The sequence below is a fragment of the Amblyomma maculatum genome, chromosome 1 (assembly GCF_055883805.1).
Source record: "Amblyomma maculatum isolate TAMU_Amacu chromosome 1, ASM5588380v1, whole genome shotgun sequence".
NCBI lineage: Eukaryota > Metazoa > Arthropoda > Arachnida > Ixodida > Ixodidae > Amblyomma > Amblyomma maculatum.
The window spans coordinates 59,235,830-59,262,992 of record NC_139344.1 but is presented as its reverse complement, the minus strand read 5'-3'; the positions used below and the strand labels follow the sequence as shown (position 1 = coordinate 59,262,992).

Genomic DNA, 27,163 nt, shown 5'->3' with positions numbered 1-27,163 from the left:
AATTTGAAGCCGTCCGCTATGCGGCCTCAAAACACACCTGTAGCATTCAGACTGTAAGACATATAACCTTTTCTTTTTTTTTTTTTTTTCAGGTAATGACTTTTATCGACTGATGCTTTGCGAAACATTGCGAGGGGTCTGCAGACCGACAATAAGTCGTCCCGAGTTTTTTTTTTTCCAATAGGACGCCATCGATTCACTGAACCAGCAATGTACTGTACGTTGTTGTTTACGAACATGTCAGCGGATTCCAGAAGCAACAGACGCAGGCAAGCACACAACTTATGTTGCGGTCCAGAAACGGAATTAGCTGCGCTCCGCTTCTTCCTTAACGCTCGCGTAATCATTCGTTGTTACTCCAGGCATGCCAGGAAAGCAATCAGGGCAGCCCTGCAGACTGAGGCACGCGATCTTCGCCCCGATTCCCTAGGCCCAGCAAAACATGCCACATGTAGGAGGTGCAGATATGAGAAAGAGTGTCGAAGCTGGTGACGGTGAGATGTAACCAAGTAATCACTACGAGCAGACTGCGGAGTAACAAGAAGATATAACGGCATGCTACGGGATAAAGGGGACAATAAATAGTGAGAAGAAATGTGGACTGGCGAAAACGGGGGGTATTGGAGAAGGAAAATGGGGGAGGAGAGGCGTTGCGAGAACGTTAAGCCTACAAGGAACAAAAAAAAAAAAAAATTAAAGAATTACAGCGATCATGGGCAACCCGAACGCGCAAACAACCTAGGCAAGGAGGAGGGAGAAACGGGTAGGATAAGAAAGTGAAGAAGAAAAAAAGAGGCCGCAAATTATGGAGCGCTAGGCCGCTGTCAGGCGCGGAGGCAACACAATACGCGGATGACACGGCGGCGGGGAAAAGTAAGGAGGGGCGGCCGATGGCTGCAGGAATAATCAGCCGTGACAACCGAAAGGCAAACCAGCGCTCTGTTCGCCGCCCGCCACGGCACGGAACGAGAGCGGAACGAAGGAAAACAAAGGCCCGAACGAGGGCCGCCGGCGGCACCAGCGCCCAGCCAGGCAGTTTGAAGTTTGTTTAATCTCAGAGGCCACCCCGCCGGGCGACCGGATTACGCGGAGTTCGAGAGCTTGAGGCTCGGCGCCCGCGTTGGGAACGTAGCCGTTCGTTCGCGTTTAAATGTGATTACGTGTTTGAGATTAAAGTGCGGCCCCTTTCTTTCGTTCCTCGTAGTCGTTCGAACACGGCGTGACTGAGTATTTGTGAGCACGCGTTCCCGTAGGCACCTTTTTGCTGCTTCATCCCTTTTGTGCTCTTGAGCGCACTTCTTGTGGATGCTTCGCCTCGGGTCGTTGCGGCAGCATCGAAGTCACGCTAATCCTCCGGGAGGAGGCCGTCCTCTCGTGGCGTGTTTGATTCGGGCCGCCGAAGGTAAACGCGTTCCATTCCGGTGTAGACTTTGCAGCACCGTCTTTGCTCAGCCTTTTTCTCTCTCTCTCTCTCTTTTTTTTTCGTTTGGTACTCAGCGCCTTGCTAGCCGCATAATGTCGTCAGGATGAGTCCATCTCGACGTTACTAAGTGTTTGCTCGTGCTGCTTCTTTTTTGCCTATATAGGTGCGCAGAGCGGACACAGTCGCATACCTTTCGTACGCGCGTTCGTCGTCCTACTGTACCGTGGACGGTAGAAGAAATTTTTATGATTTTGCGGCGTAATGATGCGCTGTGCAAACGAGCACACATTCACAGCTGCAATTTGCAACCTTTCATCCTAACAAAAATGGTGATAATTGAAACACTTACAAGCATCTGGAATATTCTTATTCTGCAATTTTATGGCCTATAATTAGTGCTACAGTAGCAAGATAGACTCCATTCAGCGAAAATTTGGTGTCGACAGCCGTTTGCCAGCGCTGGCGTTGTGAGCGAAAAATCACCAGCATGGAACTGGCAGGTGGTATAGCTGGCATCTGACATGGCCACGCTCTGAATAGACGTTGCCTGACATTACCTTTGGCAGGAGCTGCCAAACTCGGGCCTCTTCATTCATATGGGAGGGTGATATTAGAATCACCCTTCCAGGACCGTTGCATTCACGTTACCCCCAGGCCACGCAGGCACGTTCATACGGCTCGGTTAAAGTGAGGCTTTATATGTGGGCTGGTAGCCTACGCAATCACGTCACACCCGGAGGAGCTTAAGCGCCACCCATGATTGTCTCGTAAAACTTACTTTTGTGGTTCGTTTTAAAGAGCAGAGTTATTAAGGCCCTGTTCTGCAGAAAATGCGACATTGTCCGCGTTGTCGTCGTTTTAGGCGTTGTGAGCACAAAATAGGTGGCATTTGACATGGCGGAGCACAGATTCGTCGATGGGTTGTGTGACGTCACGAGAACGCATGATATCGCAAAGTTGGAAGGAGCTGACAACTCAATTTGCTCATTTGAGGTGGGATTGTGGGATCTAATCAACCTCTTGGATGCCGCCGAGTCAGGCACTCTATACTCCTAGGCCAAGCAAGGAGGTTCGCTTGCAGTGATTAAAGCGGAGCTTTATGACTATGTCGGATGGTAGCTTACGAATAGTAGATGAATAATGAGGTAGCTGAGAATATCAGAGGCCCAAATGAAAGGATTGGTTTCAGGATGCACAAGGGAAGCCATTAACGCTATCGCTCCTAATTCTCAAAAGAGGAGCTTAAGTGACCTCCCTAATTTTTATTTTTTATGTATGTAATTCACATTTATACACAACGGTCTCTTTTTGTTTTCATGCCCTCTTCCATGTATGCAGTGTACTTGTGTACCATCCGATTTAAGGCTTTCTTTTTGTGTGGGAATCCTTTCTTATTGACGTCTTCTCTTTATGTTATCTCGTTCTTCCCTTGCCTGTTATCTCTTCACGTAAATGTGCGTATTCATTTTATATTTTTTATTTGTACTGCAGCACTATGACACTATTGTTGCTTCTTCAGGCGTTAAATAACGAATTTATGTATTTAAATAGTTATGATTGTTATGTAAGCCAAAAAGAGACGGGAGGGAAGGTAAGGAGGATGACGAGGAGGCGTGCTTCATGCTGGTTTTCGCAAGCGGCTTCAGCTGGATTTCGAAGCTCACTCTCCGGGCAATAAAACACCCCTCTGATATATTAGTGGAGTTATTGGATAAGCGTTCACCAGATACCCCAAAGACGGATTCTCCCCTTGAACCGCGCTGGAGTCACCGCCATATGTGTCTACAATGTCGCTCGAGGTCGACGCTCCGAGAATCGTACCTAGTAACTCAAGCCAGCATCACCAAAAGTCGCGTTCGTTCACGGGCTGATCCAGCGAAACACGAAAGAGTGGTTTTGCTATCACCAGCGGGTGAGCCATTGCAATAAGTGAGGCTCTTAGACCCGGCCTGTCAATGTTGCCTTCGCACTTAGTGACACGGCTCTAACGTGGTACGACAACCAAGAGTACACTTTCACAATGTGAGACCGCTTAGTAGAACAGATCAAGAAGTGCTTCCATGACTCTGGCCCGAAGGAGAAGCGAGCTGAAAAGCGCTCTCTCAAAGAGCTCAGCTACCCAGCGAAGCATGCGCGGAGAAATTCTTGAAGCGATGCAAGCTTGTATCTCCGGGCATGACGAAATATGTCAAGTTGACCCTTTGCTCAAAGTGTTTGTCGAATACGTTTAGAATTTTATAATCGACAAATCAATCCTCGACTCTGCGGCTGACGTAACTGAGCCCTTCTGAACGTCCGAGACGCTGAAAATGTCAAATCACACTAAAGTTTGGATGTCTGTCTGGCGTGATTTCAGTGGCCATTGCTGACACTGCTGACGTAACGTCATCTCGCGGCCTGGAACCCATGATTCTGGAGATAGTTCGGGAAGGAGTAAACCAATCGCTAGAATTCGCTTAGGGCTCTTCAGTGCTTGCTCCACTGTATCAGCCACGTCCGCCTACGGTAGCCGCCGCTAATGCAGCGGCCTTTGAGGAATAACGGGAACAACAGCGGCTGCAGCAAAGCAACGTGCCGAGAGCACCTCCGTGGAAACGGACTGCCTACAGCCTGCCGGAACCGATCACGTGTAACTACGTTTGACGCCATGCTTTGCGTGGCGACTACTTGCGCGGCATCCTGGTCTTCTATCTCCTCTCTCGCTCTACCGCTGTGGTCACCCCGGCTACATCTCGCGATTGTCATCGCAGCAAACATCGCGCTACGGATCCTAAACCTACCCGTCGCACCAAGATTACAAACCTGGCTCTCCTTGGCACTCGCCTTACAGTTCCTCATTCGAGGGTCTCGTGCCTCGTGCCTCGCGCCGTTACCATTCACCGGCCGAATATGAGCATGACATCTCCAGCTTCCCGCGCGCCCCTTTCCATCACCCCAGTGCCACTCCCCTCCGCCGGAAATCTAGTCGGCGCGACCGATGGGGGTGAGGTCGCTGGACAACCGCGACACTCTCGCCTGTGCTTATGTCACGAGTCAGTGTTAGTTGATGGTTTGCCTGTCATGGCTTTGGTTGGTACCGGCGCCACCATGTCCATATGAGTGTTTATTTTATGCGTCGCCTGGGACGAAAGGTGGTGCTTCAAGGGTATTAAACAGGCAGTTTTGTGGTAAGAGTGGATGTTGCCTGCTATCTGGATGTGCAGTGTTCAAGCTTCCTTGGGTGATGAAGTGTTCCGTACGGAAATGGCGGTGCTAGTCCAATAAACGCGCAACGTCATCTTTGGGCTCGAAGTTTTGAAGGTAAGTGGCATTAATGTTGACTGCCACACTGTTGAGCTAGCATCGACAAATATGTTGTCCATGGTCTGATGGGGTACTCTTGAAGAGGTGTGAGTGTGCTTTGCGTTTCCGAAGATACCGTTGTGCCTCCTTCTTTGGCTGTATACGTACCGCGTTTCTGTCATGTCACTACCCTCGATATGTTTGACGCGACTTTAGAACCGAGGCACTTTACCCGCGTCAAAAACAACGTCTTTATTCCTCGTGCTATGGTGTCTGTCTCCAAAGGTAGCACTGCACGCTGAGCAGTGAATCGCCTCACCGAATCTGTCGGTCTGCTCTACGGATTGACCTTGCAGCGTCGACCCGCCCATGTTTGCTGCCTTGGCTACCGTCGCCGCCGGGAAGACAGTGACTGAGTTCCACGATTAATTGCGATAGGTTGGCTTGATATACCGACTGGTTTTAACGAAGGAGCGCCGTGTCCTGTTGGCTATTCTTGGGAGACTTTATTCCTTGTTTGACTTTTCCGAAACAGGTGGCCCATCTTCAATTCCTTCTCGTGCTCTGCGAAGGATCGACGCTGGCGCATCACACCAGATCCGTCATAAGCCGTACGAAGTGTCACAGTCTGAACGAAACGTGAGAAATGAGCAAGTAAAAATGTTCAAGAAGGGTGTTATTCAGAGTCCTCAAGTCCTTGGGCTATGATTCTTCTCCGGGAGAAGGATGGTACTTGGCGTTTTTTTTTATGCTCTGGTTGCCGTCGTCAAAATGTGGTCACTAAAAAAGATGTATTCTCGTTTTCCCGTATCGACGACGCACGCCATTGATGGCCTTTTCCCGGCCTACAACTTTTCTATGGTTATCTCAGATCGGGCTATTGAGAAATTCCTATGCATTCAGCAAACAAACAGAAAATTGCGTTTATTACACACGATGGTGTTCACGAATTTATTGCGATGATATATTCGGCATTTACATTAATGATCCCACCACTTTCGAGAGATTCATGGATACTATACTTCGCAGTTTAAAATGGGATATATGTATGCGCTACTTGGGCGATGCAATTTTTGGGAAGACGTTTAGCGATCACAACGACCGTTGAGCTTTTGTGATGCCCGTATGCGCAAATCGTACCTTAATTGTGCTGAACTCCAAGAAGTGCCGCCTTGTTTCACGTTAAGTGTTTGTTCTGGGTAAGGACGGGACGGCCTCAGGCCTGACCTTGCAAGGACTGCAGCGGACCAGCCACCTCAGTCCGCCAAATAACTACGGAATTTTCTGGAGTTTTGTTTTGACTTCGTCGTTTTTCTCACCGCTTTGCTGACATCGCACATCTTCCGGCAACCTCCTTTACAAAGATGTGGCTTTCGAGTAAACATCTGAGTGCTACTCCGCCTTCCTCCGCCTACATTTCTTCTCAAGTCACGCACTCTACTCCGCAGTGCGATTCTTCAGCGTCCAAACTGGTACATACCGAAGCAAGTGGTGTTCAATCGGCGCGGTTGTCGTCAAACGCTGGGAATGCAAGGAATACATTTTTGAGTACATGAGTTGCTCCCACACTAAGCTGGAGAGGAATTATACCGTCATAGAGTAGGAATGCCTAGCTGTCATCTTCGCCCCACAACGTTTTCGTTCATATCTTCACGGGCGCCCGTTCACCGTCGTCCCAGTCCTCCATACCCTCTACTGGCTAGTTAGCCTGAGCGACCATGAAAGGCAGCCGCTTTGCACGATGACCCTTGCGGTTACAAGTGTGACTTCACCGTCGCAAACAACAGCGTTCGTCGGCACGCTGACGCGTATTGTTTTTCGCGTCTGTCCCTTCCTACGACGGAGTCTGATGCCAACGATTTCAACAATTGCGTAGCTTTAGTGTCACCGGCTTTTCCCGACATCACCACGTTGAGCGAAGAACAACAAAAAGGTCCAACCTTACACTCTTTCTCCGTAGCTGCTAAAGTTCCAACAGGTGCCCACCAACCTTGCATGCGTGATGGCCTGCTCTGGTAGAAAAGCTATTACTCTATGAGCCCCCGTTCCCTACTGGTTGCTCTGAAGGGCCTCTGTTACCCGGTTGTGCAGATCATGATCGATGACCATATATATATATATATATAGACATCTTGGAACTATGCGAACACTCCACCACGCCCAGGAACACTTCTATTGGCCGAAAATGCGGGCAACGAGTGAAAGGGACGTCGCTGGTTGTCATTTAGTGTCAGCGCTATAAACGCCCCACAAGCGTTGCAGTGGGGCAACTTCACCCCGCGGCATCACTTCGTGGCATTACCTCGTGGCATCACCCCGTATCATCACCCTGTCAAGCATTTGAGCAATTAAGCGTTGATCCCCTTGCCCCACGTCCGCTTTTGCACGATGGGAACCGTTGGATCATAGTTTGCGTAGGCTGCCTTATATTGTGAGACGGCAGCCCTACCCGCGGCTACCGCATACCATGTGCCCTGTTACATGCTTCAGGCGACAGTTCACCGCCGCCAAGGACTACCAGGAAATATTACTAAGAACCGGGGTCGCCAGTCTACCGCCGACGTCGTGTAGCAGCTGTTATGCTTCTGTGCTTGCCACTTTCGCCATTCATCCTCCTACCATATCGAAACGAACCGTCAACTGAACACACAAACTGTACGATTACTAACATGCTATCCACGTACGTTGTTTTACATCCTTCTACCATCTCGAAACGAACTGTCAACTGAAAACACAAACTCTACGATCACTAACATGCCATCTCTAGAACCAGGGATAACATCCTACCGTTTATCACCTACGTTTTTAATACCACCCACTTAGAGACTACTAGCTTAGGCCCATTTTTCCTGTTCTGCGCTCCCCCCCCCCCCCCCCCCTTCACTGCCCCTGTACACTGTGCTCCCGTTTCCTAACGGTTGTGATGAAGATTCTTCGGTAACCGAGACATCCTGCCTTGCCGAAGAAGCCCTTTGGCTTGCCCGCCTTCGCATTATTGCTTCTCAGCATCGCTCAAAAGCATGCTACGACGTCTACCGCCGTCACGTCAGTCACCACCCTAGATATTTGGTCTTGCTGTGGCGGCCTATCAGAGAGCAGGGTTTCTTCCAAAATCTACTATGACACTACGATGGACTCTTTATCGTCCTTCCTCAACTCAGTGAGTCCAACTACTGTCTCGTGCGCCTCACGACAAGCGGCCGGCGTCGTTCTGCGAAAAGTGAAGTCGCTGTTTAACTCGCCTTGTGGGCTTCGGCTGCATAGGGGGGTGTGTGACGCCCAGAAATAGCCGAAAAAGAAGAAGATGAGAAGGATGACGAAAAGGCAGCTTATGCTTGTTCTCGCAGGTGGACTCAGCTGCCCTCCGAAGCTCCGAGCAATAATGCCACGCTCTAACAAAATTTATTTATTTTCTTTATGCATGATCCTACAGGACCGTTAGGCATTACAGTAGAGAATGGGGGGAGGGGGGATATAACATACAAGGTACAGTCCTACATGTAGCAAATGTCACAATATCTCTTTGCAACATATAGCAGCAGTACACAATCCTTAACTCAAATATCAACACACAGGACAGCCGTTGACCTTACACTCTGCTTTAAAAGAAATAACAGAAGAAAGGGGACTCCGAAGGAAGCCAAACATTAAGGTTTCGACGCTGAATAGATAGTGTCGTTCTGCATAGAATAGAAGCCACGAAAATTGACAAATTATTCTAATTTTCCACTGTTTTCGTAAAGAAAGAACGTTTAAAAGTATTAGTTTTACATTGAAATGGTTTAAGCTTATTTCGGTGGTCTCTTCTTCTTGCGATACATAGCTTGGGGGTTGAAGGTAGCTTACTTTGGTGATGCCAGTGAAACCATGTATATTGTACAATACGTTAAGACGGAGGCATTTCCTTCTACGGCTCAGCCCTCACTATCCCAAGTTTTGCTTAGCACGAGTAATGCTTGGATTCCTGTCATAATTACATTAAATAAAATCAGGGAGCTCTGTTTTGAACGAGAGTAAGTTTCGTACCTAATGCTGTCGTGTAAGAATTCCATGCAATGCACGCGTACTCCAGAACGGAGCGAGTGTTTGAGAAGTAAAGCCTTTCCTTCAGAGAACGGGGAATGATTTTGAAATTGCGATAAAGGAACCCGAGCATTTTTGCACTTTTCTATATTGTGCAGTCAACGTGTTTGCTCCAAAATAAATTTGATGTGAGGATTACACTCAGGTATTTGAACTAATACACAGTTTTCATTAACACACCGTCAATGGTGTAAGCAAAATCAGGCGGTTGGAGACGTCTTGAAAAAGGCACATTGTTACGAATGAGGCAGAAGCGGGCAGTGGCGCGAGCAGGAGCGCGCACGCTAGGCCCGCCACGATTCATTAAAATAATAATCTCACAGTCATCGAACATTATCTCTCTGTTCTCTATCTGCTTGCTGCCCCGTAATATTTGGTTGGATGTGCTGGGTAATTCATCTCTCCTCATCCTGGCCCGGAGCTTCGCCGCCCTGCGCCTTCTTGCGCCGTCGGCAGGTCTATAGGAGGCATCGCTCGGCTGGTCCCAGCCTACCGAACCCGACGCGACCTCGCCGTACGTCACCCCGCCCCGACCACAAGACACGACGAAGGAGAGAGTGACCAGAGACCCCACCCACAGGACCACAATACGCGACGACAGAGCCGAACACCATATGACCCTACTGACCGCTGTGTCGACCAAAGTCCCCATTGACCCAAGACGCCGACGAAAGATCCCGTGACCCAAGAAGCAGCCACAAATGAAGACATCACCCCTGCCCATGCCATGCGGTGCGTGCCTTAGCCTCGGCCATCGGGTCTTGGAGACCTGTGGCCAGACAGCGTCCCGTGCCAGCCTTCATCGGGGAATCACCGTGGCGGCAAGCCGTTGTCTTCTATCTTCGACCATCGACTCACGCCCATCGTCATGCGATGGATCTCATCGACATCGACAGGCTACCTCGTCCACGATCGGGACGACCGCTTGATGGCTCCGGGTAATGTCACGGACGAGGAAGAAGCGTGCAGTGGCGCGGGCAGGAGCGCTCGCGCTAGACCCGCTGCGATTCTCTAAAATAATCCATTTCACGGTCATCAAACATCATATCTCAGTTCTCCGGGTTCATCGGCTTACCGCCCCGTAGCAATATGTATGGTTTTCTTATAATTATTGCCCATCTTCCACATCCAGCGCCAATCGACAATTGAATCGGCATGTGTTTGTAGAATACTGGAATCATGACTATTTTGCACCGTTCTATACAACACACAATTGTTCGCAAAAAAGACGCGCAGTGCAGGTCACGCTGTCAATAATATCATTCAAGTAAAGTAAAAACAACGCAGGACCTTGAGCAGGGCCAAGTGCAGGTCCTTGAGGGTCCCTGGATGTGACATCAGCGCATCTGGATTGGTAGCCATTTAGGACAACCTACTGCTTCTGAATGGGCAGGTGTTCATCTATTCGGGATATAACCTTGCTATCCAGTTTGTACTCATGGAGCTTTTCTATTGCTAAATCGTCCGGTACAGAATCAAATACCCTAATAAAATCAAGAAAAAAAACAATCAATGCTGTTTAGGTCATCAGGAGCTGCCGCTATATATGAACAAACTCGGTTAATGGCGTGACGCGTGAAAAACCATGACGGAATCTATGTTGGGTGTTATCTAGAAGGTTTCATCTGTTTACGTCAGCTATGATGTTCCTATATAAAATGTGTTCAAATGTTTTACAGCAGCAATTGTAAATGAGATCTGCCGATAATTAGATAATTCCTGAGGCCAATTTTATGTATTGAAACGACTGGGCCAGTTTTCCAGGCTTCAGGTAAAGAAGAAGTACTCAGACTTTTCAAATAACACGTGACAGTAGAAGCAAGATTAGATTAGATAAATTTATTGAAAGGAAAAGGCAGAAAGGTTGGCCCGAATAAGTAGAGGCAAATTATGTTGGTACGTGATTTCAGTATAAAAGCAGGAATATCACTGGGACCAAATGACTTATTAACGCTAAGTTCGCGCAATAATTTTAACAAACCTTGAAGTTCATACCCAATTCGAGGCATTACCTCGTTAACAGATGGTCTGTCAAAAGGAATGTGGCATTGAGATGGTGGGTGGAAAATAGAAAAAAAAAAGTAATTCGTCTATATCTGCGTCGTCGTGTGTGATGTATTATCGTGTTGCAAAGGCGGTATAGATAGAGAATTGTTTGCATTGCTGTGCACGTACTTCCAAAATTCCTTAGAATTAATTTTTACCCTTTCCTCAAGAGTTTCAAGAAAGGAACCCAAGCATTTTTGCCCTCTTAGATACTTGCAGTCAAGGTTTTTACTCCAAGATATATTTGATGTAATGATTACACCCAGGTATTTGAAGTTATGCACAGTTTTAATTAACCAACCGTCAATGGCTTGAGAAAAGTCAGGTGGTTGGAGACGTCTTGAGAAAGGCACATATATGTATGGTTTTCTTCAAGTGAATATCCATCTTCCACATCAGTCACCAATCGACAATTAACGCTCAGATGCCTTTCAAGAAAGGCACCTTTAGCCTGTTTAATTTTAGCTTTGACACACGCAGCTAAGTCACAAAGCTTTGGCCGTATGCGCCGATAATCTTGTAGAGCGATATTTTCGGTAAGCTTTTTGTTTCTTTTGGATACGAGCGCGCAACATGCGAGTCATTCTGGTCTTATCACGAGCACGCTTAGTGGTAAGAACACGCGAAGGAACGAACTTATTAAATAAATCGGCAATTTTCGGCTTGAAACTGCGCTAAAGATCTTCAATGCTTGGTCGTCTGCTATGGTTTGAAAAGCTGGAAGGTATAATTCTAGGGCGGTAGTATACTGGAGTAATCTGCTCTGCGGTAAAAAAATGGCTAATGATGACTGGAATTATTATTTGAAAAGTTAACATCGGCGACTAGTACATCGTGATCGCTGATGCCGGGGACGACAGGCGTATTCAAAATTATATCGGGTGAATTAAACAGAAGTAAATCTAATGTGTGTTTATCACTGGTAGCTTCTAACACCTGTTGGGCAAATGCGTACAAGTCGATCAGTTTAAAAAAACATTTGATAAATAATTGACCACCCACTCCTGACCCGAAATTACTAGTGCTCCTACGGATTTCTTTCGGGTTAAAATCACTAGATATGACTAATTTTCCACACCTGATAGCAGAAACAATACCACTAAATGATGTAAATACATCTGCGTGCGTACCTGGGGGTCTGTGGAAAGCACCACCTGCGAGTCGTTCCCCATTTTGTACGCAAATATACCACCAGACGTGTTCAACAGTGCCTGTTTCAATTTCAATATTCGAAGAAGTTATGCTGGAATGAAGGATAAAAACGCCGCCTCCATGAGAGTTTCTATGTTATCTGTAGCAGCAGTATTCTGCAGAAAATACCTCGTTATCTAAAATTTCCGCGCAGAACCATGATTTTATTCAGACTACGATATGCTTCTTATTCATTCTTCTCATCAGGTGAAAATCAGCCTTGTTTTTATACTCCTGCATTTAAGAAAAGTTAGCGTCAGTGAATAGGCTTTAGGTGAATTAGGTAGTCACTGCTTATTCACTTGCGCTTTACCTTCCCCTCAGCTGAACTATGTCAGTGAATGTTCTATAGAGATTTGTTGTGTTACACGGATCTCTTATAAGCGCATTGAATTTACCTTTTTTATACTATCATATGACCTTTATTGACTGCATATAACTTTATCTGAAACCGTTTTAAATTTGGGCTAAGTTCAAAAGGTCTCTCGTTGTCTTTGACAAACCGACCTCACAGCCGTTTTTATTACCGAAAGCAGTACTACTCTAAGTTTCGAGCCTTCAGCGTAGCGCGGTGGCAGCCACGTCTTACCTACGTGACGCTGTGACGTCACACCCCACGTGACACAAAAGCGAGAGATGGGCTCCCAACTTAAGTGCTCGGCGTGACGCAGTCGGAGCCGCGGCTCAGTTGGCAGGAGCTGCCAATTTGGCTCTCTCGTTTCACATGGGACGGTTATGTCAGAATCAGCCTGCTAGAACCCTGGCATTCACGTTACCCCTGTAGGCCACTAAGGCACGTTCATATCGGTTGGTTAAAGCGGGGCTTTATATGTGGGCTGAGGAAGAAGAAAAAAATAAGAACGCTCGGTCACCCGCAGGTAATGCTTTCGCTCAATATTTGGTTCAGCAGCGTTGAACTCTTGTAATTTTTTATGTTACCTGTGCAGTAAATAACCATCTTTACCACTATTTTATTTATTTATTTGAATGATTTTTACACGTCTCTGGGAATTGCACTCATTCTGCCGATTCCCACTGTCGCTGCACTCGCAGGCAGGGACTCAGAATCAGGCAGTGAACCAGGGGAACTGAATGGCTTTGCACTGATTTTTAAGTCGTCACAGTGATTCATTTCTTTGAGGACTTTGTCTTTATCCTTCATATTTACAAGACGCCAAAGCGACAGAGTGGGCTACAGTATCTTCAGAATTGTACGTAACCCGTAACAAATGGTGCATTACTTGTAATAAACAATAGTTGCTGCCAATTTTGCGATTATATAATTCCTTTCTTGAGGGGTAAAGTTCTCGGTTGTCGAATTCCATTTTTCAGCGTTCGATTGCTAGTAGAGAGTTAGTACCTATTCGAACAACTATCCGTAATCTCTTGTATCACTTCGAGAACCTCAACTTGATGGAAGGCAAGCGCGGAATGTTCCTTCGTGATGCAATGGTTAGGCTGTAGGAAAGCCTTGCGCTCAAGGATCTCCAGACATACAAGCCCGACAGCCTTGCGTTTGGCTAGTCCCATATTCCGCGGTTTGCATTGCTTCCCTTCGGCACAGCACAGTGTCATGTTTAGGGATATTGAGCTTTGTCCCCTCACAGCGCGAACAACAACGAAGCACGGATCACTGCGAAACTGTGTACGAGCAGAGATGCGCAAACTGTTCGTACACTCGTGAGCAAAAGTGGTATACACCACACAGCCTGTGGTGGGGCTCGGGAACTGCATAAAAGTGTGTTGCTGGGGGAGTTGGTGACTGATGGAGGTAGAAGAAAATAGCGCAGGAGACGAGACAAACCTTCCGGTCCCGACAAAATCCCGGCCGGGGGAAACCTTGTACCCATTGGAAACCGGTGGGTACCCGGCGGCACTGAGGATCGAACCCCGTACCTCCCGAATGCGAGGCGGATGCTCTACCACAAGGCCAGCGCTCGTTTTTTTTTTCTTTATTTCCTGGCTTTGGTTCATACCATTTCACAAGAACACAACACGAATAACACAAAACAAAGTACATATTGGAAGGTCATCGTCAGCCAATGTCAGGCTGGCTTCGTCTCAGTACATTAAAACTCCCGCAACGACAGCAAAGGCTGTCGTTGCGGGACAGCAAAGGCGGGACAGCAAAGGCTTGAGAGCCATTCGGGAGGTTCAGCAGCTACTTTCTGTATGGCAATAAACCAATTCACACTTTCTCGAAAGTATATTCTAGCGGGTCAAGCATCCCGCTGATGCTCGATGGCGTTCCGTATGATTTAATCATGCTCATGGGCCTCCACTCTATATGGCGCTCCAGAATGGCGGGCTATCACTGCAAGGCCAGCGCTCGTGTTGTCTACTGCCTTGTCCCGTCTCCTGCGCTATTTTCTTCTACCATGGGCTCGGGAAACCTGCATTGCGACCATATCTAGAAACAGCTATCTGAGATCGAGACAATCGTGATGGTGCCGCATTTTATCAGCATGCATGCGTCACTGTCGCTATCCCTGTCGGTGTCCCTAGATGGGACTTGGATGCAGTTTTCCCGAGCTCCATCACCACCAGCTAAGTGTTTTTTACGTGCACGTTTGCTCACGACTGTACGTTCCCATTCTACCTTTCCCTCCAGACCGTGTGCACTGAGAGAGTTTTCATTGTCGCAGCAGATATTATCACAAGAAAACATATAAATACAAAAAATACTTGCGAAAAATTTACAGAAACAACTGATGGTCAAAAGTATAAGGAAATTATATTAAAAAGAAAAAAAAAAAAAACAGATCAAGAAAGCTGCACGGACTGTATGTAGTCTGTGTAAAGGATTCCAGTCCGTGTAAGTCTGTCTCAAGCTAACAATGTGAGAGGGAAAATAACGTTACAGTTAGGTAACAAGAATCATTTATGTTCGGTGAATGTTTGACCGCCTTAACTGTCTCTCGAAATCATTTGCACTTCAGATGGAGCAATCGTAGTGATTTCTCCGGTTATCTTGTTTCGGTTATCTTCCGGACGTGTACCCAATTAGCCATAAGGAGAGCTCCGATTGGGAACTTCTGTTTTATTTCAGGAAAATGAAGCCCTTCAACATGGTTTGGTTTACAGAGTTTAACGCCCCAGGCTACGAGTGACGCCACAGAGCTCTTGAAATTTCGGCAAATTTAACTTTCACTGACACTGTTCAGTACACGGGAATCTTGCTTTTCGCCTCATCGAAAAGCTGCCACCGCGGCCGAGATTCGATTCCACGTCCTTGGATTCAATAATCGAGCGCCCTAACTGGAACTGTAAAATTTCATGAAATCTTAGCATTTTTTAAAAATATTTTTCCCATCTGCCGGGATTACAGTCCCCTGCACTGTTTCCTTGTTTTTGGCTTTGCAGTGAGAGGATGAGGCCGCCCATATCGTCTTTCTGGGAGTTTTAGTGTTGCAAAATTTTCTCTGATTTGCTGCTCTGGTTGGAGCGCAGCAGCGACTACACGTGTGTTTTTCGTGTATTTGATTATTTTCCTGTACGTTTTATGAACCTCTTCTAATACCTTCAGGTGCATGAGGTCGTCGAGCAGCAGGTTCAGCCAATGTGCTGTAATGTGCGCAAATTTGTCACTAACTTTATGTCATGTTTTGTGTGTATTACTCGCATTGTCAGTAACTTGGGAACTATTTAGTAGTGTTACAACGAGTGTATGACGTTACATGCTTCGCTGCTGATGTACGCCGCGATGTGTCGATTCGTGTCTGCTTCAGCCGAATTGTAAAACACAGGCTGTAGTCCACGGTTCACGAAGTCCACAATTAACCCTCCGCGAATGTTGATCCACCTATCATTGGGCGTGGTAAGGAACGTCGCGATCGTCAGTGCCTGCTCTACGTGAGTTGTTTCTCGCTCATACTAAGCTTCAGACAGGGGCTGCTCAAAACGTACCAGCTAGGTGCTGTAAATGAGGGCCGAAACATCCTGAAAGTAGTGAGCGAGAGCAAGTTTTTGATAAACAGAACGGCGTGTTCGTTGCATACACAGCCCATGCAGACCAATGCCTCGGCAATCCAGGAGGGATTGTGCCGACAAAAGAGGAGACGCTATAGGGGACTTTTTCAGTGGATAAGGTTCAATTGAGATACCAGTGCTTTGGTGCTCACTTGATGTGGCCGCCGTTGAGAACACAGCTTGTTTGTTTTCAGAAGCAAGTCATGCAGCTCCTTCGTCTCTTGAAGGGGCTTTTGGTAGGACGAAAGATGTATTGTGGGGCGTGTGGTGTAAGGGAGGCCATGCGACGCGTCGCAGTACTTGCAGAACGTTCGCAGGGTTTTGCCTGCAGGGCAAGACATACACGGTATAATGTTTCTAAACGTGCGATCTAGCATGAATCATAGCAAAAACTTAGGATATAGACGCTACGGTGAAATGCCGGTCAGTAGTCGGACTGACATTCAGGTATGTCGAAAGCGTAGAAAAAAAAAAACTGCGCACCGTTTCAAACTGACCATGGCGATTCTTCGCCAGTTTCGAGCGATGGGATGGACAGATGGGCAATTAAGAAAGCAGTGTCTTTCGTTTACGTCCCTGCCAGGAATGCCGGGGCTGTTTTATAGATTGCGTTTTCCTTCTTCGCCGTTTCTTGCATTTTTTTTTCTTTCCGGTGAAGCCTAGCTGTTTTTTGTTTTTTTTTGTTTTTTACAGCCCGGGCGCGGCAGCGGACAAATTATGCAGGTAACTGTGTTTTGTGTTCACTGTCGAACACTTTTTGTTTACAAAAACCTGCTACTGCTAATTCTCTGGAACCTTTGCCTAAGAGCTATCGCTCCCAAACACAGGGAGAGAGCACATTACACTGTCGGGAGCATTTTCGGAAGCAGACACGAGAATGCAGATCCCACTTTCTAATGGAAAATGAAAATAATCTGAACATTTTACCGCGTTACAAAAGCAATTGAACGACAAAGTCTAGTGGCATTCAAGTTTGGGCTGCAGGTGCGTTTCAAATATTTAGGATGGCACATTAGCTTCGCCTTAATAGTAGACGCGATATCATTTTAAACATCGCCTTATATTCCCTGATTTTATTTGATATTTTTTAAAGTTTATTTTTAATAGTCAGAATTTTGATACGAAGTCACATGCGTATTTTTTTTCCCGACACGAGTTTCTCAATTCTAGTTTCGAGGACACATTTTTTTACCGAAAAAGCTGTATCCGCTTCACGTAATACCAAACAAGGATCCAATTCTTCTGAGCCACCTTACTTTTTTTTTCCCCCTTCTGAAGTTGTCCGACACAGGGCCCGAAGTGTCACGGGATGCTCAGAAAGATTACCGCCCCCTTTACATCATCTCAGAAACACAAGATGATGCTAAAATCTAAGCTAATAATGACGCTGATCACCCATTCGGCATTTCTTTCCAGTACCTTTCTTCCATGATGGTGATTGGGGGATTTTCTGATGAGCGCGAGCCAATCATCGTTCTCTTCAGTCGCAGATGGCGTCCTTTGTGACTTCCGCGGAAGGGAACCGCAGCTAGACAAATAGCGCACGCTGCGCCGGTCGCACGACCAACCGTGGACATTCGCTCGGCTTTCGAAATTGATTCCGTCTGTCTTTAATTTAAGGTAAGCGCTCTCCGTTTGCTGATGTCGTTTTAGATAGCAGTTCGGCCCAGAAATGAAAGCGAGTGTGTGCGCTAGCTCCACATCATTTGCTCTTGTTGAATTAAGATGGCCCGACGTTCGGCTACTGATGAACAGAACACGCGAGCGAGTTCTTCCTTCTCGTTCGACGATTCTTCGTGAGACAAGGGAGGAAAGTTTTTCCTGGACTCTCCAGGTCTCTGCAGTTAATAAGAAACTTCTCTATAAGCAGGACTCTCAAAGAAACGCTCAAAAGAAAGCCGGTGCCCTTTTAAGAATATGCGCGTTTAATTTCGCTTCTTTTAGAACACACTATAATGGTGGCTGGAAGCTTCGAAGCTTAACCTTGATATCTCTAAATGAGTCCACTTTTGTCATGTTGCTGATGTACCAGCGCTGCCGTTGCAAGTTGCTCGGCTAGAGACACCGGAACAAAGTGGAATGGGGGACTGGGTGCGCCGGAGTGTTTCCTGTCCTGCTCCCCAAACCACACACTGCTATTTTCCGACGTAACTGTTTTCAGTGCAAGGAGACTTTGAAACTTCATGGCTAGAATATGCCTGCAAACGCCTTAACCTAACCGTTCAATGATCTCGTGAATAATAACTTTAGCAATAATCCTGCCACATGGCTAATGGGTACCTAATGCCAACAATTGCGGCAATTAGTACATTGTACCTGCCGCAAGAAAATCCATTGTAAGAACGCTGCCTTATATAAATAAGACGATGCATTATTACGGTGACAACTGCGGCTAACCTAACCTATGGTTTAAGCATAGTTCTGAAGAATTCCCGCATGCAGTATTCTAAATCCGAAAACATACACACAAATTTACTGAGTTGAGTAGAGACACAACTATTGGCGGTCGCTATTCATGTGCAGGCAACTTTGGCTACACCTCCCACAGAGAAAGCCATGTTCTTTTCCCTGATGCATCACTTGAACGACAGTTAGCTGAATAATTCACTGAGCTCTTCAGCAGGTGTCCGCTGCCAAACGTTTACTTCGCTGCTAGGACCACCCCTCCTCCACGTGCACAGAGGCTAAGATGCGCAGGCAACAATGCAACACCAAAAGTCTGTGTAGGCGCCGATTTTGACGCGAGCACTTTTGCCTACGAACGCGGTAAAAAGGTATCGCTGGTTAGCACAGCTAGGCGATTGCTAGGTATTCGTGTGCTAGGTTTCTCAAAGATAAATGAATTCACACGCATACACGTTCAGGCTGCCAACGTTTATAGGCAGCATTTGCACAAGAACACCATTGCGATTTTTTTTTATTTTTTTTGGAGAAGTAGCCTTTTCAAATGTCTCTTTTCCCTTCCTTCTTGCAAACACTTGTAATTTGAAAGCAACCCAAAGAATTTGCCTGTATACGGTGCGTTTCCTAAAACAAACACCACACAGTTATGGTCGAACTATTTTTATAACTGTCTTTTTAGAAAAAGGAGGAACTTAACGTTTCTTTTATCTTCGTCTTCGAAAGTGCGTGTCCCTGGTGGCGACTGCTTGGCGTCGTTATTATGCGGGACAAGTTAGAGGCGCGAAAAGACTTGCTGTTCTCGAGAAGCCAATGGCTCTCGACCCTTGCTGCCCCCTCTGTCCCTGCGTGGTGAGGAGACCTGTTTCGCGTAGTTGTCGCCACTCCTTGGCCGGAGCTGCTTGCAGGGAGCCCGCTTCGCCTTGTTCTTGGTCGGGAGGCCATTTGGGGGCCCCGCCTTTACTGTGTTCACTGACGATTCGAGCCTGACCTCCTTCGCGGAAGGTTAGGCGTTCTTTCTCCTCCTCTATATACGTCAGAAGACTTCTGATTAGTTTTTTTCCCTCTCTTTCGCTGAAATATTGGACTTACGTTTGGATAGAGCAAGCCAGTAAGTCTGGATAAAAGGGCTGATATCAGCCCTAAGGCCAGGAGTGAAACATATGAGGGCATCTTGTACCGCCTTTTGTCCCCCTTGCTGTGCTGTGCTTGACTTTAGAAATGGGTAAAAGACACAGCCTTTGTCGAGAGCTTTCTAGTCGCCTCTGCGCTTGATCAAAAATTTAGTCAGAAAGCTTAGACGGCCGAATGTGGCCGTCCGATCCACAGCATATCAAACATGGTCTCAAGTGACTCCAAAAGCTCCTGGAACGCCTGCCGAGCACCGGCACCGCGCAGTCGCTTAGCTGCAGATCACCTTCAGAAGACAAGATGGAACGACCTGGTGGTAGTGAGGACCAATTTTTCTCTCGTCGTGAGCACTAGATTTATGCGCAAAACCCAAATTAAGCCTTTTTATGCGACAGTCGGGGAGCAACCAATGAGAAGCGCTGGCAGATCATTAACGAGTCACTGTGCTATAGAATAATGCCCGTAATGCCCGTTCATAATTATCACTTTACCACTACTGCTCAGATAAGCATTACTCAATATTATGCTCGTTGATTATGTTGATATGCTTTTACCCAGAATGACTGCTTGCAATTGATCTCATAGAAAAAATAAGTACAACAGGCAATTTTTAGTTCAAATTACTATCTAAAAAAGAATTCTGTCCATCGTTATGCACCTGACGTGGATAAATGTTTTTCAGTTTAAGCCCTTTTGGTCACTGTTCAGAAAGACCACGGGGCCACGGTTAAAGGAGCTAGAAAAAGCATTAGAAAAGCATTCGCTTTCAATAACATGCTTCAAAGAGCATGCTGATCTCCAAAGTTTTACTTTTAAGTGATGTTATGTATGTCTTATATCCTCTCGCTGTTTCTGAAAAAAAAAAAAAAGGGCTCACGCTAACTAGCACTCGCGTCGACTGAGTCAACAAATAGGCGTACTTCTGAAGGGACGTAAGCGTGTACCGGCCGCTGGCGTGTTTACTCGACTCACCTGGAAAAGCCGGCTATAGGTTTGATATTGGTGATCCTTACCGATCTCAATGCCGTGTATTCAGGGAGCTGAGAAACACGAGGGAAGCAAAAAGAAAATACCTAAGCACTCGAAGCCAAGGAAAGAAAGGAGAAGAGGGAGTTTCGGCTTCTTTGCGTCGCTCGAAGCGGAAGCACCAATCTCGGCCTGTAATCACACGTGGAAAGAGCTGCCGGCCGACCAGCCGAGCGACTTGGCGAACCCTTGACGCGAAATAGCGGGAGACAATAAAATGAAACCAAGATGAAAGCACGGAAGGCAAAAAGCATGGCCTGAGAAAACGCACGGGGAATTACTGTCGGAGGTTGAGCCCGAATCAAAAGATCCCGCGAGTGAGAGACCAGGAAAGCGCGCTTCGACAACAGACGTACGCCGCCGACGCACGGCATCGTCGATTCCCAGCGCGTCGCGCTACCCTCCGCGTCGCCGTGGTCTCCCCATTCCACTCAGCCTCCTCCCTTGCATCCCCCGCGCAGAGTTAGAACCCGAGCCGCCACTCCTGGCGGGTCTCCGGCCGCCCATTGGTCGACCCAGGCTCCCCAGGCGCTCGCGCCGTCTTCGTCAAGCCCCGCCTTCGCTTTGCGTCTTTTTCGCGCCCTCCCCCATGGGGATCTCTCTTTCCTAGAACCGCGGTGAGGAACCCTGCGTCGCCTCCTTTTTTTTTTCGCCCTGGACGGCAGGGGAATGCCGGGAATTCGAGCCGTGGGGAGAAAAGGCTGCCTTCCCGTATGAGCGAACCGGGAGAAAGGGAACTGCGGCGCGGGAAAGGGCGTCGGCAGCGGAGCGCTGCGACGACCGTGCCGGCGCGCGCTCGCCAGCGCTGCGAGCTGTCTGCGTCGCCTGGCAGCAGACGGGCGGATTCCCCTCTGCGTCGACTCTTTGCGGCCATTTGGCGGGCTTTTTATTGGCGCGGAGAGGCCGGTTGGCGCACTTAGCCAAATTAAAAAAAGCGGGCGCGCTCTCGCGCGCTCCCTACGGCCGCCGGCGACACGTCCGAACTCGGCGGCTGCCCCCAGCCAGCATGAGCGCCACGAGCATGGTGACCGCCGACCACAACCGGGACATGCTTCTGGCCCTGCTGTCGCGGAACAAGGCACTCGAAGGTCAGGACCTCTTCTTATTTCGCGCGGTCGGCACGCCTTGCTGATGCATTTGACCCGTGCGATCCTAGCGACTTGGCGGACAAATGGCGACAAATTGGAAAACTGCAACTCACTTCCTGCCGCCCAGTGCCTGCCGCTGGCTGCGAAGCGCGACTGCGATGCGACACTAGAGCGCACCCGCGACTTCGCATCCTGGCGGTGAAAGCGTCTGCTCCTAAAGGGCTCAGTTGCTGCTTCTTGTGCAACCTATGTCACTGCCGCACTTAGGCAGATTATGATTCTTTTGCCATGTGCTGTCATCACAACTTTACTCCGACTTCAAACTGGCATTCCAGAGCGGAAAACAGGAGGACGAGACCGAAGCGAAGGGCGCGCGAAGGAGGAAAAGTGAGGGCAGTTGAGGAAGGGCGAGAACGGAGGGGAGTGGAGTAGTTAGGACACCCTTGCCAGAAAAGAGGCTCGGAACGGGAAAAAGGATTATCGTTCTTCGTTTGACTTATTAAATTAGCGAAACGAGGCTGCCGGCTGTCGTGGCCAGTCGCTCTAGTGAGGACGTAATTGCGGGGAAACGGAGCAAATTTTACGGGATGTAAATTTAGTTATGACAAAATCTGGACGCTAGACGAAAAGGGCACAGAGCCTTTGTAGATCCCAGACTGAGAGCCGGCTTCTTCCCGAAAGGGGGAAAAGAGGGACGGGGAAAGAGAAAGGTTCTTAAGAAAAGAGCAGAGAATTGCCGCGAGGTCCGCATAAACGGTTGGTGCGCCCCTGAGCAGGACGCAGCTGCTTTCGAGCCGTAGCATTTGGTAAAACCGCTTTATCCCTAGTGACCTTTCTAGACTGGACATCGCGAAGAGGTAAGTGATGTTCTTTCCAGCCTCGGTCGGTGGCTGCACTCGGCCTGAATCATTTACTTCTGCTGCAGTGACGAGATTCCTGGCGCCACTCTTTGAAACAGTGGCTAGCTTTGTGCCTTGCTCTGCGGGGTAATGAGCAACGGTCACTGGGCGGCACCATTCTGTGCAGCAGCACGATAGTTAGTTTGTGAGTACTAGTTACTGCGATTAACCACAAATTGAGATGCAGACACGCATAAAAGTATGATCCGGCAGTCTCAAACGGATAAGGGAAGTTGCTATGTACGTCCGAGCAACTATGCAGAAAAACTTCTGCTTCAATAATCAGCAGCACGCTAGTGTGCATTGTTCATGCCGGTCTCATTGATGCACAGCACTGCTTGGCAAACCAAATACTCTACATGAAATGTTGCTTCTTGCTCTGCACTTTCTCCTGCATGTCGTCTGTTGCAAAGCTTTTACCGAAGTCTATCGAGAACAGGGCAAATGCCTGCCGTCGGTTTTCGACGCTCGATGGCTTCAATGTTCTAGACCTCATGGAGGGTTTACAAGTCGCTGATGGGCAATATTTATATGCCATCCAATTGCTAAGTCGAGTCTCTGGTGCTCCTCGATAGATGCGAATTAATGTTTTATCTGTTTTATGTATGTTTAGTCTCGCAGAAAAAAAATCTCAGTCACTCCCTCCAACCACCGACCCCTTCCTTCCTCGACCCCCCCCCCCCCCCTCCTTTCCGAAAACAATAGCACCTGCCTAAACTTCGATATGAATGCCTCCGTCTGCTCCTGTAATGCTGTTGCGGGGCGTATTTTCAGCCAGGTAATTTGGCTTGGCGATCTGAAGCCGTGCAGTGAAAATACTTCCTCGAACGTTTATGTATTTAGCTGTAATTCCACGGAACCCAAAATGTTTACCTCTCGGCATCCCTCATGGCATATATTCATGAAGTGTATTACGAATGGACACGTAATTACGTATTGTGATTGGTGATTTTTCTTTATTATAGTCCTCCTCACATCACTGTTTGACTCAGCGTGAAACTTTCCCGAAAAGCTTTACGATTCGTGAAACATGGTTTCCATTATTATTCCCCTTCAACGGCTGAATGTAGCTAAAGACTAAGAGGAATGCACGTATATTACTGCACCTAATATTTATAAATAGTTTAAAGTTTTGCAGTAATTTCATGATGAAGTTGTGAGGAACTAAATACATGCATAGAAATATTCAACACTAGGGCTCGAGCGAATTTATGCTGTGTAGCAACGAGCCCGTATTTGCTCGTTTGCCAGTCTACATGGAGGATTCATAAAGATAAAGGTCTCCTACTCTATCTGCGCTGCCTTCGCGTTTACTACTTCATAAGGACAGGTTTCTACTACACTCCCCTACCCCCCACACATACTAACATAAACAAGAGAATGAAGTTACGCTCTACGATGGTGGGCTTCTTAAATATTTGCATTTGAAAAGCAAAGACACTCTGCAGCACCTTCTTCGCACCATTTTACGTATTAAAAAAGAAACACCTTGACACACATTTTTTTGGCAAACAGCACAGATTTACAGGACAGCAGGCCATTGAGGGTCATAGTATGGTGCTTGAAAGTGAACTGAAATGCCCTAATATACTGCGCAGGCACGTAGCCACCCTTTTTTTTTTTTGTCGGCAGGGGCCCATGGTGATATGCTGTACTCTGTAGAAATTCCCAACGAGAACACTGCTCACACCACGAAAACAGCCGGGAAGGTGGAGGGAGAAAATTAAATGGGCTGTGTTTGTGTATGTATGTGGAGGGAGGGGGAGGGGGCATGGGTACGAATATGAAATCCATTTGTGCACACGGACGCGCGCGCACACACACACACACACACACACACACACACACACACACACACACACACACACACACACACACACACACACACACACACACACACACACACACACACACACACACACACACACACACACACACACACACACACACACACACACACACACACACACACACACACACACACACACACACACACACACACACACACACTGACGAATATGAGAGGGGGGGGAAGGGGCGTGAGTACGAACCTCATGCTGCGTTATTCCAATCGATATATTGCGAGAAGATGCGCGAGCTTGTTTCCAGACTGCACAACATTGCACTAAAGCTCGATTTTTATGCTGTGAAGCTATTAGCCTCCTTTAACATATTTTATTGCTTTTTTTGGTAAATACACTTTCATGTTTATCTACTGTGTGTGTGCAAGCGTGCGCGTGTGTGTGTGAGAGAGAGACAGAGAGTGAGCGCGTTGACGTATGCATGTATGCGATTTCAGAAGTCCCTGCAGGGACCCACTGTATACACTTTTAACAAGCTGTAGAATGAAGGATTAACAGAAAGAATGCTCAAAAGAGTCACACTTAATGCACGGGTACTTCTACAAGAGGCAGCTTCTGCTCCCAGTGAGTCATCGTCATTGAACGTGCTCCATATTCCTGTCTTTGCCGTTTTTTTTTTAACCTACGGATCGCAGAAGGAAACGCACGCTTAACGATCGAAAAATTAGTAAACTTACTGCTAGAAGTGGTAAATATGTGTTCCTCTCCGAATGAACAAACCCGAAAAAATTAAGAGGCAAAAAAAAAATTAGAAACTAAGCCGGAGAAGGGATCTATGTGTCATCAGCTTTCCTTACTGTAAATCGGTAGTAGGCCCAACAAGACAGCTACCATAAGAGATGCCATGCACGGTCAGTTACAGTACATTCGTAAAATTCCGTTATTCATTTTTCTGGTATGTCCGGGAAAAAAGAGAAAGAGGGGGTGAGTCTGGCACATTCTCCAGTGACGGACGTGGTAAACGACGCCCTCCCGAATGGTAGTACAAATAGGGCCAGTCTGACTAGAACGACGTCATCGACGAGAATGTGCCAGACATTCTTGAGAGCATAAGCACTTTAATCGGTCGTTCAGTCGTCAAATGAACCTTACTTCACTGCCTCGCTATATTTTTTTGCTTCCTCGCTGCATATATATCTTTTTTTTTTTTTGAAATTTATTCGATCCCGTCTCGTTGTCCCCGCAGCAGGCTTGCCTGTATAGGCGTCTACATATTGAACAAAGTGTCTTTCTGATGCCTCTTCTCCATCAGACCGACATCCGAATTTTATTCCGCCGCTCATGCACATAGAACAAAAGCTATTCACATTTAGAATTCATTGCGTTGCCTTATGCCTTCGCCTTGGACGCTGAAGTGTCAAACTCGACGTCATTCGACGCACGTGCAGCGCCGTTACGAATTTTTCTTCTCGATGCCAAATCGAATTGTTGGAGAGAGAAAACGAAGATAGTCTTCAAGTCTATAAACAAAGAGAGCTTCTGTTCTTGACTGACGCTCGCGAGTCGGATTTGGGATGCATCGCTTCCTTCCTTGTTGATTTCAAGCATTCGTTTTTCTTTTTTTTTTTTTTATACTCCGCACGAACTTCCAGAGCTCGAGGGGTAGGGAAGCGAGCGAAAGGAAGAGATGCGAACGAAACACAACGGAGGCAAAAGTGCGCCAACCGGCAAGCAGACAATGCGTGCGCGCACGCTCACAATTCGGTTGTATTATTCAGGGCAAAGCGTGCGTATGTATATATACGCGCTGCACGGCCCACTTGGAAGCAATGGAACGGCCGCGCCAGCGTTTGGCCTTTTCATCGAAGCGCCCTCGCGATGGGCGCATCGCCTGTAACCTCGCTCTCCGGGCACGCCGTTTGGCGGCCGCGCCGAGACGTTGTATGGCGCAGGAAGGATGGAGAGACGGACTCCTTCTTCGCCATGTCTATCCGCCGCTTCCCTCCCTTCCTTAGTTCCTCGGGAGACCTAACTGGGGGCACGCGGGGGTCGGGTGCCCTTTCTAACCCTGCATAACGCGAGAAGGAGGTGACTGAGGAATGCCGAAAACGAAGAGGCGAACGTGCGCGTCTCTGCAGAATGTACAAAAAAAGAAAAAGAGAAAAGAAACAAAGAAAAAAAAAACGAGGAGGTATAGGAAAAGGGCGGGGACTCACTGCTCGCGCCAAGACGAATGCACGACGGATAAAAGGGATACAAACCCGGTCTCCTCTCGTTCTGCTGCTGTGCTCCTTGAGCAGGGTGCGTATGCGTGAGCCGCTCTCAGCAACCCCTTGCTACGTTCTTTTTCGTCTCGCTCTCACCTCTCATTGTTTTTATCGTATCGCGCCGTGTGGGCTCCGGCTGTGCGCGATCTGGCAAGCTCGCGAGCAGCACTTTGAAGTTTTGCGAGGATGTGGGTTGCGCGCTCGCACCCGCCGCCGCTGCGCTATTTGCTTAGAGATGTGCGCTGCAGCGAGTGCTGGTGGAGCGCTGCGCGCGTGCGCCATGAATAATTCATGAAGGTGAACGGGTGAGAGCTGTTTTGTCGTCCCTTGTTCCACGTTTGGCGTCTTTGCTTCATTTTTGTTTTTATTTTACGCCGCCGCTGCTCTTTATTTCGGCGCATTCCTTCCCCTGCTTCTGCCTTGTGGCACTGTGCTTAGTCGCACGTTTTCCTCTTGCTATATTTTCGCTCTTGTGTCTGACTCTGTTCAGCCGTGAATTTGTGCGCCTTTTTGAGCTTTTGCTCCTTCTGCGTTTTCTTTGTTTCGACCAAAGGAA

At 47.7% G+C, this 27,163-nt stretch overlaps 1 protein-coding gene across 1 annotated transcript in view; it reads left to right on the top strand.

Moving 5' to 3' along the window:
* Positions 1-21,557: 21,557 nt before the first annotated feature.
* The window catches only part of Lim3 (Lim3 homeobox protein), a 144,411-nt gene continuing 138,805 nt past the window's right edge, over positions 21,558-27,163 (top strand). The window contains exon 1 of the mRNA XM_084584754.1: positions 21,558-21,639. Within this exon, the coding sequence (XP_084440880.1) occupies positions 21,558-21,639 (82 nt within the window). The remainder of the gene's footprint in view (positions 21,640-27,163) is intronic.